The sequence below is a fragment of the Grammomys surdaster genome, unplaced genomic scaffold (assembly GCF_004785775.1).
Source record: "Grammomys surdaster isolate TR1022 unplaced genomic scaffold, NIH_TR_1.0 217, whole genome shotgun sequence".
NCBI classification, from domain to species: Eukaryota; Metazoa; Chordata; class Mammalia; order Rodentia; family Muridae; genus Grammomys; species Grammomys surdaster.
The window spans coordinates 246354-265445 of NW_021604662.1; the positions used below are offsets into that span (position 1 = coordinate 246354).

At 40.1% G+C, this 19092-nt stretch overlaps 1 protein-coding gene across 1 annotated transcript in view; it reads left to right on the top strand.

Annotated features, from left to right (window-relative positions):
* The window catches only part of Cdkl5 (cyclin dependent kinase like 5), a 223177-nt gene that overhangs the window by 156852 nt on the left and 47233 nt on the right, over window positions 1-19092 (top strand). The window contains exons 12-15 of the mRNA XM_028772684.1: window positions 2321-3287; window positions 7215-7316; window positions 7590-7695; window positions 12860-12983. Coding sequence (XP_028628517.1) covers window positions 2321-3287; window positions 7215-7316; window positions 7590-7695; window positions 12860-12983 — 1299 coding nt within the window. The remainder of the gene's footprint in view (window positions 1-2320; window positions 3288-7214; window positions 7317-7589; window positions 7696-12859; window positions 12984-19092) is intronic.

The following is a 19092-nucleotide window of genomic DNA, read 5'->3' on the forward strand; positions in this document are numbered from 1 at the left end:
TTAGGGAACTCTGGTGGTTTAAAACCTCATGCCTATAAGATGCATAGACTGGCTGGATGCTGTTGTTGGATAAAGACCACTGCTGAGCCATTCTAACATTACAGCAGGTGGAGCTCAGAAAAAAGTCGTTGTCTACAAGCAGGACTGTTATCTTGTCAGTTTTAACCATAGTCAGCCCTAGTTACACTCTGTCTTAGAGCAAAGCATCCAGAGTCTGGCTCCTAGTAACTCATGATGTCTTAATATGGGTAACCAACCTTAAGGAGAAAGAACAGCTGAGCTGGAGAGATAGCTCGGCTGTTAAGGGCTAGGTTCAAAAATCAAAAACATAATTTATTTTTTAGCAAATTAAGGAAATGTCCACTAGTTTTCTAGATATGACACACAGATGGATCATCCAATAAGATCTAGCCACTTTCTTTTGAATGCTACAAAAAGAACTTCTCCATCTGAACACTAGATTTTCTCTGTCCAGGAGCTTGCCCAGTATACCCTTTGCAATATATCTCAATAAACCACCCTTTCTTTACACCCCCTAATGTGTATGTATTTGTCTGATAAATTATTTTTCCATCTCTATAATCAGTCTTGTAGATCCTATCGTGTATGCACTGGACTTTATTGATCTGGACATATGTTCTGTATATCATTTAACAAAACAAACATAATTTGCCTTTGTAATTCCTTTCTAAATCTGGGGAAATAAGAAGGCATAGTTTTGTGGGTTGCCATTCTTATTAAATTGCAAACAACAGCCCAAAAGGACTTTTCTTCCAACAAGTCTCTGATGGAAAAAAAAAATCTTCAAATCAATCGATCTTCAACAGTAGCAATACTTGCAACATTTTCTAAAATCACAGTTTAAAAAAAATGGATAAGTCATTACTAGCTTTGAAACCTATGTCAAGCCACAGTCTCATCCTTTGTTACAATAAACTGTCTTTTCTATAATGTCATTTTCTGCTTTCAAACTGAAGGCGAGGTTTCTCTCTGGGCAACTATTTGTATATTACACTAGGTAGGAAATGAAGCTTCTAGTTCTAAAGAAGTGCTCAGTCACTTTGGAATAATGAAGTGTGAAATGAAGAAGTGACTAAAGTGTGCCTTTTACCAAGCAATTAGCACTTAAGACCCTGGGTTCCAGTATAAGTTTTCTGTTTAGTTTACACAGAAATATCTAAACAGTTAGTGATGCATTTCTGTTTAATGTACAAGGAGCTATCTCAAGAGCCCAACGTAATTACCACTTCTCTAAAGCATAAACACAGATCATCATGTTTTCCAACAAACCTCACTAGTCAGTTCACATTTCTCTCAGAGTGTCATTTTCTTCCCATCACTAGAATTCTCCCTCGTTGACTCTACAGGCTAAAGAGAAAATGTTGGCGTGTGTGTGTAACTACTGTGAGTGTGTATCTGAAGCGGCCTACAGGTTTTACAAAGAATATGAAGTTCAAGGAACACAGTAATCTTCAAGCCTAAGTGTTGCTTCCTAACATTCAAATAGATAAGGGGATTATCAGCAGTCTGCTGGCTCTCTTACTTATACTAGCTAGCTATTCTGTACCAGATAGTCATAGCCAAAGCATACTTTACCTGACTCTGCATCAGCAACTGTGTTGGCAGCCAGCAAGTCAGACAAGTGTTTAAGGATGCCAAAACAGCTTCATCAGGAAGTGATTTATTTCATTCAGTGACTTAGTCTGAGAAACATGCCTGTTATTGATAGAGACATGTTTGAGATAGTGACTTTAGCTTTTTTCCCTCTTTAGAAAAATCTCCATCCCCCTCCCTCTCTTTCTCTTTCTCCTTTAATCAAAACAGTGCTATTATCTTCTCACCCTTTTATTCCTTCCAACAAATTTCTTTTGCCCAAGTCCGTGTCTGACTCTCATGATGTGTGTGTGCCCAGCCTAATGCATATAACTAGGGTTGCTTTCATGAATGTGTAAGAGGTTGTTGAATAGGACCAATGTATCAATGGCTACACTACCTCTGCAACTTTTAAGGGTCTGTATAGCTCCTCTGGGAAGGTAGGGCCTTGAATCTTCTGCATTTAGGATGAAGTGTTGGTGAGCCCAGTCTTGTGCAGGGAACGACTCCTGCAGTGAAGATTAACAATCATGTCAGATTCAGACAACAGCAACCCTTCCCATTCTCCAGCTCTTAAATTCTGTCCATTCCTTCCTTCCCTGAGCCATGCGGATATTTTAAGTATGGTCTCTTTTAGTTTACTGTGGGTTTGCTTATCTGTTTTAAACATTATAGTGTTTGCTTCATATTGATGAGAACTGGTCTGCTTTTTTTGTTTTAAATACAGAAACCAATCCACCAAGGGTGCTGCTTTACAGACTCACCACAGATCCAACAGCAAGGATATTCAGAACTTAAGTGTGGGTCTGCCCAGGGCTGAGGAAGGTCTGCCTGCAAACGAAAGTTTTCTAAATGGAAACCTTGCTGGAGCGACTCTCAGTCCAATGCACAGCAAAACCTACCAAGCAAGCACCCAGTCTGGATCTTCCAGCAAAGATCTCACAAACAACAACATACCACACCTTCTCAGTCCAAAAGAAGCCAAGTCCAAAACTGAGTTTGATTTCAATATTGACACAAAGCCTTCAGAAGGTCCAGGCACAAAGTACCTCAAGTCCAGCACCAGATCTCAGCAGAACAGGCACTCATTCATGGAAAGCTCCCAGAGCAAAGCTGGGACACTGCAGCCTAGTGAGAAGCAGAGTCGGCACAGCTATATTGACACCATCCCCCAGTCCTCCAGGAGTCCATCCTACAGGACAAAGGCCAAAAGCCACGGGGCGTTGAGTGACTCCAAGTCTGTGAGCAACCTTTCAGAAGCCAGAGCCCAAATCACAGAGACTAATACTAGTAGATACTTCCCATCCAGTTGTTTGGACTTGAACTCTCCCACCAGCCCAACTCCCACCAGGCACACTGATACGAGAACTTTGCTCAGCCCTTCCGGTAGAAATAATCGAAATGAGGGCACTCTGGACTCACGGCGAACCACCACCAGACACTCAAAAACCATGGAGGAGTTGAAGCTGCCCGAGCACATGGATAGCAGCCATTCACATTCGCTGTCTGCACCTCATGAATCATTTTCTTACGGGCTAGGCTACACCAGCCCCTTCTCGTCTCAGCAGCGTCCTCACAGGCATTCCATGTATGTGACCCGGGACAAAGTGAGAGCTAAAGGCCTTGATGGAAGCTTGAGCATAGGACAAGGGATGGCAGCCAGAGCCAACAGCTTGCAGCTCTTATCACCCCAGGTACCACTTGGCATTTTGATCTGTCTATCCGATTATCTTGGGAGAGTGTTACAAGGAATATATATAAGGTTGCTATGCAGTTCTCCCTACTACAATCAGCCTAATTTCATTGAACAGTGAAAGAAAGCACTCTTTGGATTATTTCTGTTAGAAATAATCATAATTTAGCTGTGTGTGGTGGCACAGACACAGGTATAGCCTAGCACTTGGGAAGCAGACAGGTAGATCTTTGTGAGTTCCAGGATAGCCAGGGCTACACAGTGAAACCCTGTTTCAAAAATAATAATACTGGTAGTAATTTAATATTTGTAGTATTTCTTAAATGTTCATTTCTGGCATATTTTGATGACTGACCATTTATTGAAATTAGCAATATGGATTAGCTCTTATTTATTTCAAAATTTGGATTGTTTTTGTCTAATCTTTCTAAACCACATTTGTTTATATTTTTTCCTAATACCAAGTATCTTTTTATTAATCATGTATTTGTTTACATTTCAAATGATACACAGAAGCCAGAACCTTCCCAGTTACTCTTCCATAAACCCCCATCCCATCCCCTTTCTCCCCCACACCCCCTGCTTCTATGAGGGTGCTCCCTCACCCACCCACCCACTCCCACCTCACCACTGGAGCATTCCCCTATGCTGGGGCATCGAGCCTTCACAGGACCAAGTGTATCCCTTCCCATTGATGCCAGACAAGGCCAACCTCTACTACATATGTATCTGGAGCTATGGATCCCTCCATGTACACTCCTTAGTGAGTGGTCCAGTCCCCAGGTGCTCTCAGTGGTCCAGCCAGTCAATACTGACCATTCTTCATCTGGAGCTGCAACCCCCTTCAGCTCCTTCGGTCCTTCCCCTGGCTCTTCCATTAGGGTCCCTGGGCTTAGTCTAATGGTTGGTTGTGAATACCTGCATCTGTATTGATCAGGTGCTGCTAAAACCTCTCAGGGAACAGCCATACCAGGATCCTGTAAGCAAGGCCTTCTAATACCAAATATCTTAACTGAATTTAATTTTAAAAAAATGTTCATAAACTAGATAAGTTTAACTTCAAGCTAGAGTAAATGATACTTGCCCAGCCTTTCATATTTATAAAAGATATTTAAAATTATGTATATATCTGTGTCTTAAGCATGAGCACATAATAAGTACAGGTACCTATAGAGGCCAGAGATGTCACATACTTTTGGAGCTAGAATTGTAGGAAGTTGTGAGCTGCCTGACATGGGTTCTAGGAATCAAACACAGGTCCTCTGCAAGGGCAGTACATCTTTTTAACTTCTGAACTTCTGAGTGGCCTCTCTGGCCCCTTGAGTTTTTTAATTAATTAATTAAGTATGTATGTATGTATGTATGTATGTATGTATATATGTATTCATGACATGGGGCAAGAGATGTACATATACATGTATGTGGAAGAATGACTGTGGAGCCTGTTCTCTCCAGCCATCTTTATATGGGTTTTAGAGACTAACTCATGTCATCAGGTTTGCATGCTAAGCAGTTTACCTGCTAACCTACAAAATCATTAAGGTTCACATTACTAGAGCACTGGCTATGAATAGGTATAGAGAACAGGGAGAGGTCACGGTGATCAGTCTGAAATGGCTTCGGTGCAGCTAACAGTCTGACCTGTGTAGACAGATGAAGAATGAAGCTGGGCTGAGCGCCACAAGAAGCCCTGATTGGAAAGATGAAATTAAAGTGTACCTGTCATTTTGAAATATGTTAACTGAAAGGGGACACTTGGCAACAAACGATTTGTTCTAATACTGTAAACCTTATACCAGTAGCCATGCAGAAGTGTGCTTGTATGTTAAAAGAAAGATGGAAGAAATCCTGTAAGCCTAGTGTAGGCCCTGTTGGAGGCTCCTAGAGGAGGGAGAATCTAAGCAGATTCTAGGAAGGTGGAGATTTCACTTGGGAAAGAAAGTGGTAGCAGCAGGAAAGAGGACTTAAAAGAGGGAAAGTATTCCAGGAAGACATGGTGCTACATGGATCCCAACTGCTTTCCTATTGTTGGCATGAAAATATAAGAGCTGAACAATTCTCACATGTGCTTAGGAGAGTATTCAGGATTGAGTGCCAGTATGAAAACTGTGGATCTCAAGGACTGTGCAGAAGTAGACATAACCAGACTTGCCAGTTACAAGAATTTCTTTGCTACAGTTTCTTTCCTAAGAGGTCCTTTTTGGAATTGGTATGGGGATTTTTAAGCTCCTTAATTCAACATTATCCTTCTCTGTTGAGGCCCATAGGAGGTGAGTAATCTGCCCAAATTTCCCCAGCTGTTGTTCAAGGTAGAAGTGGGATTCTGAGGAAATCTACAGGTCCCCAAGTATAAAATGGTGGCAAGATGGCCTGGTTCCCAGTTTAAAGATGGGGTAGGAGGTATTTGCAGTGGCTTTAAATGAAATTATAGAAATGATTGGAAGGAGTGCTGAGAACTCAATGTAGAGATAGGAGAACCCAGGGTGTCTAGAAACATCTCTAGGGCCTGGCCACTGCTTGTAGAAGGGAGTTGGAGATCAAAACCAAGCAGATTGTTGTTGGCATTGAGGCAAGTGTTAAACAAAAGAAAAATGAAAGGCAGCCTCCCTTGGAAAACAGACAAATGACTGGCTCTCAGAGAATTCAGAAAATAAATGTCTCTGAACACTGTAGTCCTAAACTAATTATAAACAATTACTGGGGCTTAGCACATATCCTGCTGTTACTTCAGTCCAGTTCAGGAGGTGCAGCGCCAAGCCTTAAGAAAGGCTGCAATTAAAGGCTAGAAGGTGGCTGGAAGGCTTGAAAGAGCTGTGAGTAAGCCATGCTGCTCATTCTCATGGGATGTATTGTAGCCACTTTCAAAAGCACAGGACACTCACTGGGTTGACTTTAAATGTAAATAACTCATTTCCTTTAAAAAAAAAAAAATCTTGCTCTGGGCCTTTGTCAACAGTACAGGTGGTAAAGTAGAAAGAAGAAAGGCTGCACCAAACTAATTGCTTTCCAAAATTCTCTAAATAAGGTGGTAGGAAGGAAGGTGGGGAGATACCAGATCTTATTTCAGTTTTTAAAGTAAAACAATTTGTGTTATCACCTAGGCTTGAGATAATACTTTTTGTGTATAATATGTAGATGCTGAAAGCAGCCAGCTCCTTCAAATTGTGTTCCTTAATCCTCCTAACCCAGGGTAGCAAATGTGATCTATTTTTCTCCCTTGAACACTGTTAAGGACCCACTGCTGTGCTGGGGTTATGACTCAGCCTACTTGAGAGGGAGCTAGGTAGTGGGAACATCTTTAGATAAAAGCACCATCATGACCATGCCAAACAAATGCATTGCACAGATGAGCTACTGTCCTGGAGAAAAGGAAGAGAGCAAGAATTACCATAGACTATAGGAGTTGGGGACTCTTAAGACAAAAATCATTAACAGGAATTATCCTATTTCTCTTTGCATTCACAAAACATTTATTTTCATCTGCATCTGCTGTGCAAGTCTCCTGGAAAAAATACTTTTGCCTCTGCATTTTTCCTTTTAGAGAACTTAGCCTAAAATCTGTAAGAGCACTTCTGGTTTGACTGATGATACAATCTCTAAGCATAGTGCTGCTTAGAGCTGTTACTGTCTAGATAGAAAGGTGATTTCTTTTGTTGTTTTAAATAATTAATTGAACTATTTTCAGACTAATGTAGTCCTTACTTGCCTTAACTTTAATGAGAATCTTGCTATCTGTTAAAATTTGTGGGACTTATTTTGCATTCATCAGATAGTTTTTACATTTTTATGGAATTAGTTATGTTGAAGTCACCCCATGATTTCTATTTTAGCTGGTTAAGATCCTAGCTGTATTAAATGAAGACAGTGATGAGTTTTCATCCCTAGAGACAGGAAGTTTCTATAAATCTTTTTTTAATTTGACTTGCAGCCTGGAGAGCAGCTTCCTCCAGAGATGACTGTGGCAAGACCTTCTGTTAAAGAGTCCTCCCGAGAAGGCACCTCTTCGTTCCACACCCGTCAGAAGTCTGAGGTCTGAGCTCTTCAAAGTTGTTACATCTTATAGCATGGTCTGTAAGGACCATTCACTTGGCAGCATTACAGCCTAACTTTTAAACATTATTCATACCCAATCTCCCATAAATTAATTAAACTGACTTAGAAAATAAGTAGTTTTCTTTATGACATAAGCCTGAGTTTTCCTTTAAAAGATCAAAACAGAATTTAGTCACTGGTTGGGCTTTGTTGTAAGCAGCACTATCATCAAGCCATCGTTTAACTTTCATAACCTTGTTTCCTGTCTCAGGGTGGAGTATACCATGACCCACACTCTGATGATGGCACAGCTCCCAAAGAAAATCGGCATCTGTACAATGATCCTGTCCCAAGGAGAGTTGGTAGCTTTTATAGAGGTAAGCCACCCCTACCCCATATTTATTACAGTCCTCCTTTGTTTTTGGCTAAGTCCATTTCCTTTCCTTGTCCACGACAATTTCTTCACTGCTCCAGCAGACCTCAGACCAACAGTGTCACCTGCGTTCCCATCATCCAGCAGTTCTCCTTGCCCCTAATCATCATCATCATTTAGTCCCTTATCTCTTCTGGCTGGGACCCTGATTAGTCTCTGTCTCTAAGGCACCCATCCAAACTGTCCTCAGAATGATCCTTCTGAAGCTAGAGATTGACCTATAATAAATCTCTAACCTGCCACCTGTATGTAGGATGTGGCTAAATGATAGCTATGAACACATCTTCACACCAAATTATAAACATCCATAAAATATGAGAGTTTTAAAAATTATATGTATCTATTTTGAGGCCAGGGACACATATGCTGTGGTGTACTTGTAGAGGTCAGAGGACAGCTTATAGGACTCAGTTCTTTTTGTCTACCACATAGGTCCTGGAGATCAGTCTCAGGCAATCAATCTTTCCCCTGATGAGTTATATGAAGGGAGATATATATATATGAATGAATGAAATGAATGAACACGGTCTCACTGTGTAGACCTAGGCTGGCCTCAAACTCAAAAACATTTGCCTGTCTCTGTCTCCTGAGTGTAAAGGTGTGTGCTAACACACCCAGTTTGAGATTCTTAAAAATATTTTGTTTGTATATTTCTATAATGTGAACATTATACATGGCAATGTGACATTATAATACCAAAAATTCAGATATGCCTAGAATATGTTAGTAGACAAGACAGATAAAAATATTCACCCTCATTCTTGCCTTTACAAAAGAGATTGCCAGCAAGTATAATAATTCTCCAAGGCAGTCAGATAATGGTACTATAGGAGAAAGAAATAGAGCAGGCATCCATTGAACCCAGTACCCACAGTTGTACTCCAATACCTTACCTCTAACTTGTTGAGAGGCCTTTGGATACTTGATAACAGAGTAAAATCTAAATTCCATGAGATGACATTTCAGGCTGTTTATGATCGAATCCTTGTGGTCCACTCTATCTGCTTCCCACCCACCTCTACCCACAAGTCCCAAGCAACCTGGCCCTCTCATGGCCTGAAACACACTACTTTCCTGCTGACACCAGTAGTTTGAGTATGAGAGTTTTCCCTGCTTATACCAGAAGTATCTCTTCTCTGTTCCATTCATGGTGCCTTGTCTTTGTCCCTGATACAATGCAGACCACATTGCACTGGTTCTAGTGTTTCTCTGCAAGGTTTTTGAACCTCTTGAATATTCTGAGTTCGAAGAACAGAGATGGAGATCAGCGATAGAGTGTTTGCCTGGCATGTGTGAAACCCTGGATTTGATTCTGAAAGAGAGAGAGAGAGGAAAGAGAGAGAGAGAGACAGGAACTGCCTGACACAGCTTCATAAATAGTTATTAATTGATTTAAAGAAAACTTTCATGAGTAGCTTAAAAATATACTTTGTTGTTGAACAGATGGCCAAAACATGGTTTTTTTTGGTTCTGTGAATTTAGCAGAAAGCTAATAAAGACAACCCTTTGGGGTGTACCTGATGATAAAGTGCCAAATATTTGAGAATCCTGGTGCTTTGGTGGCAATATGAACAGGAGGCTCGGGTATATAAAGTCCATAAGGCTTAGCACAGCCTTGGCTTGTATGTCCACTTTGCCTGGCTTTCTGCTCTTTCTGATGTTATAGACAGCTGGAGAAGTTCAATTAGGGTCAGAGGGGACACAAAATACTGTTTAGTAATTAAAATTTGGAATCTGAGTTAAATAAATGCATACAAGTGTTATTCAGGAAGAGCTGTGCATTGAATGAGAATGCTTCTATGTGGTCTCTCCCACCTCTACCTTTGGAAACGCACTGGGCCTCAAATATGTTTCTTAATGACCCTACCCAATTCAATGGTGACTTTAGAAGCTTATAAGACTAAACTTTTTTATTCATTTATTTTATATATATGAGTGGTCTGGTCTTCATGCACACCAGAAGAAGGAATCAGATTCCATAACAGATGGTTGTAAGCCACAATCTGGTTGCTGAAAATAAACTCTGGACCTCTGGAAGAGCAGTCAGTGCTCTTAATCTCTCAGCCATCTCTCCAGCCCATGGCTAAACTTTTAATTCAGACTAAAGTTAATTACTTTTTTTTATCTTGTGGATGAGTAAAAACATCTTCAGTGTAAGTTTTTCTTTTAAAATCATCTGTAATTTGTGGTTTGTACAGATGATTGGAGAAAATATCCTTGTTTGGGGGAAAGGGTCTAGCCAAGTAGACCAAGGGTTGGCCTCCAGCTGAATTCTATCCTCCTGTTTCTATTTTAAAAAACAAACAAACCACTCTTCTATGCTGGAATTCAAGGTGTGTTGTATCATGCCCAGTAGAGGACTATTTCAGTATAAGATGGAAGTGGAGTTTTAAATTAACAAACTAGTCTTTTGGTTACACTATTTGGGTTACAAATAGATTGAATTGGTTACTATGGGAAAAAATTCCCTTTATCCATCTCATAATCTACTTTGAGATTTGGCAAATGGAGCATTTTAATTTTTAAAAATTCAGTAATAGAAAGGAAAGTTTAAACTAAATAAAACACTTGGAGACATCTGTCATTTCAATGATACTGGTAAGTCCTAGAGAAAAAGAGTTTTGTTTTGTTTTGTTTTTAAAAAGAAGAAGACAGATGTTTCCAGATATATCTGGTGAGATGTTTCTAGAATAGGTTCATTCTATTTTCTTATCCAGGTTTCTTATGCAGAGGCAAGTGGAATGGTGTGTCATTTTTTGTTGTGTTGTTGTTGTTTTAATTTTATGTTTGAGATTATAACTATATTTCTTCCTTCCCTTTCCTCCCTCCAGAGTCTCCCGTATGCCCTCACCTTGCTTCCATTCAAATTCATGGTTTCTTTTTTTCACTAATTTTTATTGCATGCATATGTGTGTGTTTACATATCTGTTCCTAACTATAACCTTCTCGCTCCATATGTTACTTGTATGTATGTTTTCAGGGCTGATCTTTTGTTACCTCACCTGCTTCCAGCTTTCCTCAGTTGCCTATAGTCCTTTGTGTGGGTTGAGGCCTCCTGGGCTTTTCTCTGTCTGCTTTGATACATCCTTTGGTATTCTCCTTGGTCAACTCATGTTTGTGAATGTTGCTAAGACTTTCTGGGTATAGCTTCTTATATTCCTAGGGGACACAGACTCATAGCAGATTCCCTGATTCTCTGGCTCTTAAAATCTCTTCACTCCCTCTTCCACAGTGTTCCCTGAGTGTATTATAGATGTATCCATTAGGAAAAGGCGCCACAACTCTGTATTTTGATTAAGTGTGGTTTTCTGTAGCGGTCTCCATCTATTGCTGAGGAGTGAAGACTACACTTACCTATGGGCATAAGAACAAATGTTTATAGATTGTTGTTAGGGGTTGGGATGGCTTAGTAAATTAGTGGTTGTAGATTCTCCTCCAAGAACCATGCTTTCACTAGCAGTGAGTAGTTAGCTAGGTTTCTAGTACCAGACATGGTTTCCCTCTCGTTGAGTAGGTCTTCAGTGTAATTAGAAAGCTGTTGGCTACTGGCAACCAGGTCACAGAAACTCTTATAAAGGAAAATATTTCATTGGAGCTGGATTACAGTTCAAACATTTAGTCCATTTATGTTCATGGCAGGAAGGATGACTGCACATAGACTGGCATGGTACTGGAGAGGTAGCTGAGAGTTCTACATCAAGATCAGCAGGCAACGGGAAGAGAGAGAAACTGGCCCTGGCTTCCACATCTGAAAAACCTCAAAACCCTTCCCCAGTAGCACAGTTCCTCCAAAGAGGCCTAATAGTGCCTCCTAATAGTACCACTCCCTGGTGACCAAGCATTCCAATCTATGAGTCTGTGGGGGGCATCCTTATTTAAACCCCCACAGTAGGACTGTTGATGCCTCCCTCCTTTAGAAACTTGGATGGCACCTTCTGGTACCATGAAAGCTAGTCCTCAGGGAGGAGGCATGTAGGTCAGATCCAGTTCAGGGATCTCTGGGCTCTGTATAGCAAACAGGAAATTAAAATGGGATCATTGCCAAGATAGGGGGTTAGGGAAGAGTAGAGAGGGGAATGGCAGTGGATAAGTGATCTAGTCAGGGAAATGTAAAAGGAGGGGAGGAGAGGTAAGTGCAGAAGCAGGTGGGAGGTGGATTAAATAACAGTAAGAATTTCTGAGACGTGACAAGACATCATACTATTAACTGTTTACCTAAAAAACTATAATACACACATATAATTCTATGTATAAATATGTGGCTGTTGTTTCAACATCAGTATAAGACATCATATACTGTAACCCAGTCAGGATGACCTGAAACTCACTCTAACCTAGTCTGGCCTTGATCTTGGTCTTTCTACCTGAGCCTCTTGAACAGTGGAATTATATATAGCAAGCACTTCCTTGCTTGGTGTCGATGATCTTGATATACAATGTACGTATTACTTTTGTAATGAAATTTGTAGAATGGCCAAGTTTAGAAATTGATGAAAACATGGTTACCCTTTTCCCCAAAGCAGAATCACTCAATGCACCATGGTCTATATTTCTGTTCATTTTTACTCTGAGAATGTATAAAAATTAATACTTTGTTCAAATGGTCAACTTTCCATACGGTTTAAAGATCTAAGTGGCACACCCTTATATTGTCAAGTCTTAGACTGTAATTTGTGTGTTCCAGTACACATATTCATAAGTATGATATTGGACTAACTAAGAATGGATTTTGCATAGTTAGACCTGTAATGAGAAAGCCTCAACTTCAAATAATGCCAAAAACATGGTATTGGGGGGGCTGAGTGACTGCTACAATGGTCATATTTTAAATGACCTCCCATTTTAAAATGTCCTCAAATATTTTTCAGTACATCAGCTGATACCCCAGGTTTCTGTTTTGAAATCTTTATTACTTACTCCTACTCCTGTAACCATGTAAATGGTTGAGGAGGGAAATTTGCCTGGACCACCTCTATACTCAGGAAACAGAAGTTCTGGAAAGGCAGAGGAAGACTTTTTGTTTGTGTCCAAGAAATGCAGTGGAGTAACATTAGAACTACTTAAAACCACAAAGTACTTCAGTAATGTTTTTTTTCCCCCTCATTTAGTGCCATCTCCACGACCAGACAATTCTTTCCATGAAAATAACGTGTCCACTAGAGTTTCTTCTCTGCCATCTGATAGCAGTTCTGGCACGAATCATTCAAAAAGACAACCAGGATTTGATCCGTGGTGAGTGTTTTGGTTTGGTCTTACTCTTCCTTTTGCTAATTGTAGATTTGGGAATTCAAAGACATGCAAAATAATCTTTTTAATGTTCTTTTTCAGACTAGGCCTTTCTTAAGAATAAGAAAAACATGTTATATTGGAGGGTTTGGTAACTTTTTTTTTCAAGGTCAGAATTTTCTGTTAAATAGCATGTAAAAGAAAAACTAGCAGAAACGTCTTTCATCGTATTCGTTCATTCTTTTATTGACAGTGAACTTGGTCCTGACATTTTGCATAGCTCTCTGTATGCACTGCATTAGTTTTCATAGTTGCACTTTGAGGGAGGGGTTACTCTGATTCCATATGCACTGAAGCTTGAAAGTTAGAGGATACCAAACACTTAGCTGATACCAAACACTTGTAGCATGGAGCAGGGACACAGGACACTAGCACTTCCCTCTAGAATTGTTCTATTTCTGTGATATTATATTTAAAAGGCACCTAAAATGGTACCTGGAACTGTAGCTATGGTAATTCTATTTAAAGCTTCCATGGTTTGTTCCCCATTTTGCTTTTAACTTTGCTCATAAACTTCCATGCCTCTTTGTGACTGCTTTTTTTCTTCCTAGTGTGTAGAAAACATAAGAAAACAGATTTAGCTTTTGTTGGTTTTCAGTGTTGACCATTTTCAGGTGTGGCTTCGACAAGCCCTGAAAATAATGTCAAAGTGTCAAATACAGATGCATAGAAGGGACTGTTTCCTCTTGGTTATTTGCATAGCACAGTAGAAACAATCTAAAACAGTATCAATTTTAGACTGGCATAGTGCTTTGAAAATTACTCAAACAAAAATTAAATAAAAGTATGAGCCAGCCAGCATGATAGTACTGAACTGTAATACCAGTATTTGGGAGACTGAGACAGGAGGATTGCCAGTTTAAAGCTAGCCTGAGAAATATAGTGAGATTCTATCTCAATGCCTTGCACCAGGGGTGGTAGGGAATCCAAAAGTAGGATAGACATTGTTAGCAATGTGGTGTTTTTAGGGGGGAGGGTTGTGTGTGTGCGTGTTTTAGGGTTTGGTTGTGTGATTGACTGAATGTAGGGCCTAGTATATGATAACCATGTATTCTAATCTCTCTAAATAGAACTTTAGATGTGTGTGTGTGTGTGTGTGTGTGTGTGTGTCCATGAAATTGGTTGTTTTCAAAACAATCAAAAGTACAATTGGTATGTTAATCTTTAGCCAACACATCTTCACGTCATCCTTATTCTAATGTTGGTATTATGTGGTTTAAAAAGGTTCCAGAATCCCCCACTGTAAATGGGCTCTCTTCTTTTTTTCTCTACCCTCCCCATAATGTTTCTATTGCATATCTTCTTCATGTATCACATCTAACATTATTTAATCTTTAACCTTGACTCATCCTGATTTTTTTCTTGACCAAGATCTTTGTTTTGCTGTATTCTTTTTGTCTGAGAGAACTATGCATTTGGTAACACAAACATAAAAGTCTTATTAGAGAAACATGGTAAAATGCCATTCTTAAACTATCCCATAGCCTCAGGCCAGTCTGTTTCTGTAATAGTAGCACATTAAATTTCTTTGGAGAAGAGAATGTTTGTACACTGTACATATTTTCTTCAATGGAAAGATCAAGATGCAATATCATATTTAAAAGCAATCAATAGATATTGTAGTTTATCACCCAGAGCTGTTATTCTGGCCATCTCAGTTGTCTTGAATCCACCTAAGAAATGGGAGATAAGCCAAAATATTTCAGAAGAATAAAAATAGACTTAATACAGCCAGACTCATCTTTACTAATAGGGTGACACTTCAGTCCTCACTTATAAGCTATTTATTCCTCCTAGTGCCCAGTTTTAGCAGGTTAGTACTGAAGTCTTTAGAATGAGATGTGGTTCCAGCCCACAACACAGTGTCCAGAGTGGAGGAGGATTACAAGCAATAGCTATGTAGCAAAGCATGTAAGGTTTATCTTTTCACAGGCCCATGAAAATCCTGTGCATTGATTCAGAAAGGTATCAATTTAGAGTGAGTGCCTATAAAATGAATAGCATTTCCTTTACAATAAATAAACAAATGACAAAGTATGGAACTAGTTTAGAAAAAATGCCATCAAAATTGGAGTAAAAATGAACTAAGTTCATTCAAAATCCAACTAGTTGAAGGAAAGAACCCTGAAACTCATTTGAATAATGACAGGGTGTTTTTTTTCTTTTCACAGGGTTATGAATATTTTGTGTCCACTATTTTTTGTGACAGCTTGCCAGTCTGTCTTGCAGTTTTTCTCATCGAATCCTTCACTGACTTTCTTAGTTACTGCCAGGGGAGGGATGAGGCAGGGGGAATGACAGAGCAGTGCCCCCAACCTGTCCAGCTCACTCTCCATGCTGCTTCCAGAGGGATTATGCTAAAGTTCAAGGCTGGCTGTGCAGTCACATCCCACTGCTCTTCATCATGAGCCTGGGAGCAGTTTTGAGTGACAGGCTAGGCTCTTTGGTTGTTTTCTCTCTTTATTTCTAATACCTAATATGATACTCAGTAAGTGACTTAACTGTAAGTCAGTTTTTGTTTTCATTTCTTCCTTTCTTGATTACAGTGAGTCTTTGAACATTCCTCAGTCTTCTTGACTCCCTTGGGAAGAGTTGTTGGGCTAGATGACAGGAGTCACAATTTTGTGTGAGACTCTGCCTGTTTCTCCTTTATTGTATGTCCTCCCTCAACCTCTTAGCCATACTATTTTGACCAACGCTGTTACCCAAAGTGATGGACTGGGTCACTAGATGCATAACCCTTCTCAAAGCTTCCCTCTCTGAAAATTATGTAACACCGAAAGCTGCCCACTGTACCAGGTGAAATTATAGAAGCCACAAATCCAGACAGGGCAATAGTTGCTGCATGCATGCCTTGTGGGCTCAATGCTGCGTGTTCAGGCTCCTTCTTCCTTTGTGTAACTCACAGTGTTTTGAGTACCTGTGTTCTGGGCAGCTACTCTCTCTCCCTTTCTCTTCCAGGCTTTTTCCTCTTTGTTATTTCTGTGTGTGTTTCTGTGTAGTTCTGCTTAGTTCTTTCCTTGTATCTCCCCTTCTTTGCTCAGGCTTGCCTTTATGATACAAAGCCTTGTGTCTTTTATGATACAAACATACTCATGCTCAGTCCTAGCTTTTACCTTGTTCAAAGGTAATTTATTTCCCCTTTCCTTTTGACCCCTAGAATCTTTCCCTGCCTACATCTCAACCCTACCACCTGGTCCACTTCAGCTTAAAAATGTTGAACTCATCATTCCTCCTGTCCCACCTAGACTGTACTTTATCCAGTGCCTTAAAGACCCTAGGGAGGGTCTTTGATCCATCATCTTCCCCGTTTCCCAGGACCAACTCTGCAATGGCAAGTGCTGAACTGTTCTCCTGCCCCCTTCTCTTTTTTGCCTTCAAATTCTCCAGCCTCTCACTTGAATATTATTCTCTACCTCATCCTGACTGGACTTCTATCTTCCCAGGCAGAATTCTGCTTCCTCACCCTTGACTGCATTCATGAAGATAATATTTTCCCCAGCAGTACAGCACTGCATCTAGAGAACCTGTAACTTTCTTCCATTCCATTTGCACCCATGAAACCACATCTAAAGCTTCTAGCTTTCAAAGTAATGAAGGCACTGCTCTGGGTTCCCAGATTGAATCACAGAACTTGTACTTCAGAACTAGGAACTTAAGTGGTGCTTAAATAGCAAGCTCTAATGGATTTCAAGAACGCTTGGGGTGCTCCTGGGGACTGGGATTACAAGTGTTGCCATCATGTTGGGCTTATGTGGGTCTGAGGTCAAACACGGCATGGCAGGTGCACATTTCACCAGCTGAGTTACATCACCACCAACTATGTCCCTAACCCCAAAATACTCTGTACTGTATAACACCTTGTTGATGATCGACCTATAACATACTATTCATACATGTTCTCAGAAGTTAAAAAGAATATCAACAATTCTACTACCTAGATAGAGCTTTTAAGGTTGTTTTGAGGGGTGGGGGGTGGTTCTTTTTTAAGAAGGGGTAATCTAACCACTGCCAACCACTGTTCTCAAACACATGTGCTAAAGCAATCCTCCCACCGTAGTCCCATACCTAGGAATACAAGCATATGCCATAAGGCTTGGCTTACTTTTGTCCCCCAGTGCTTGCAGTGGAACCCAGGGTCTTTGTCAGTATTGTACAAGTGCTCTTCCACTGAGCCGCACTTCCAGCCAAGATTTCTATTGTAATTTTTTCCTGCATTTTTAAAAAAAGTGAATGTAGCGGCTGGAGGGATGGCTCAGGAGTTCAGAGCACTCATTGTTCCTACAAAGGATCCAGGTTTGGTTCCCATACAAATAGTGACTCACAACCATCTATAGCCCCAGTTCCAAGGAATCCCACGACCCCTTCTGACCTCCATGAGCTCCAGGCACACAAGTGGCACACACAGAGAGACAAATTGCTTAAACACATAAAATAAATCTTAAAAAAAACGAATGAATATTAAAAGTGCACGTGTATAATATATATACCTTCTTGAAATGTAGTTAGACTTATCTGGTATAAAAAACTTGAAATCATTATATTTTTACTTAATACTATAGTTTAAATCTTCTTTCATGTCAGTGGGTATCCTTTGAAGCTGTGATTTATTTTTAATAGCTTCATTGTGTTTTCTGCCATGCAACCAGTAATGGTTTGTTTAGAATTTTTCTGACTTACATATTTTAATGAAAAAAGCTGGGCGCTGCTTTGTTCATATTTTCTTAGATATTATAATCACTTCATTGCTGTTTGGTATTCTGAAACCATGAATATAAATTAACTGTTACTTTTAATGATTCTACCACTCTTACTTTTAGGGAATATGTAAATATGTGAGGTTTTTTTTTTTCAAGAATAATAGCACTTGAGTTGCTTTTTGAAGAGTGTGAGTCCAAAACCAAGATGTCCTCCACCTTGTCTTTTTCCTTTTTTGAAAAGTGGGCTTTTGTTTCATGGTCAGTCTTGGAAGGTATCTTGACTGGCCTTCAACTCAAATGTTCTGTGTCTGCTACCTACGTGTGGGGGGGCCTAGGTCCAGCCCATGTATGTTCTTTGGTTAGTGGTTAAGTCTCTGAGAGCCCCCAAGGGTAGGGGGATACCTAGGGAAGCCTCCACTCTCTCAGAGAAGGAGAGGGCGTTTGGGGGTACTGGGATTACTGGCATATACCACCATACCTGGCTTATTTCCTATTTTGAATATCTTCTAGTTCTATTAAAATACCTAGTGTTATCTGTGGTATCAGTCTTTTAATTTTTTTATTCTGTTTCCTCTTCTCTCATATATTACATCTTAAATGCAGTTTACTTTCCTCTCAGCCCTTCCCCTAACCTCCAACCCCCACCCCCCAAATTCATTCCTCTTTCACTTCTCTTCAGAAAAGGACAGACCTCCCATAGATATCAAACAAATTTGACATATTAAGTTGCAGTTAAGACTAGGCATGTGGTGTTAATCTTTCTTTCTTTCTTTTCTAAATTTTAAAATTACATTTTTTTATTTATTCACTTTACATCCCAATCGCTATCTCTCCTCCCAGTTTCCCCTCCCATAGTTCCTCCTCCCAAACACCCTCCCCTTCTCTGAGAGAGTAGAGGCTTCCCTAGGTATCCCCCTACCCTTGGGGGCTCTCAGAGACTTAACCACTAACCAAAGAACATATACAGGCTGGACCTAGCCCCCTCCCCACGTAGGTAGCAGATGTGCAGCTTGGCCTTCATATGGGTCCTGAACAGGTGGAGTGGGGACTCTCCCAAAAGTTGTTGCCTATGTGTAGGATATGTTCTACTAGCTGGGCTGCCTTGTCTAGCCTCACTGGGAGAGGATGTGCCTAGCCTTGCAGAGACGTATGTGGTATCAATCTTATTAATGTCAGTATTTTCAGGTAGAATGATTCTTCACCCCCCCCCACACACACACACTTTGAGCAAACTGTGCTAGAGCATACATCATGTCTACATTTTTTCCTTGAGTATTTTGTATTTAGGTGTAATAGATTAAAGGTTTAATAAGTAGGAATTTTCTAGTTTGGGGCAATTTTTACTTCCATTAATA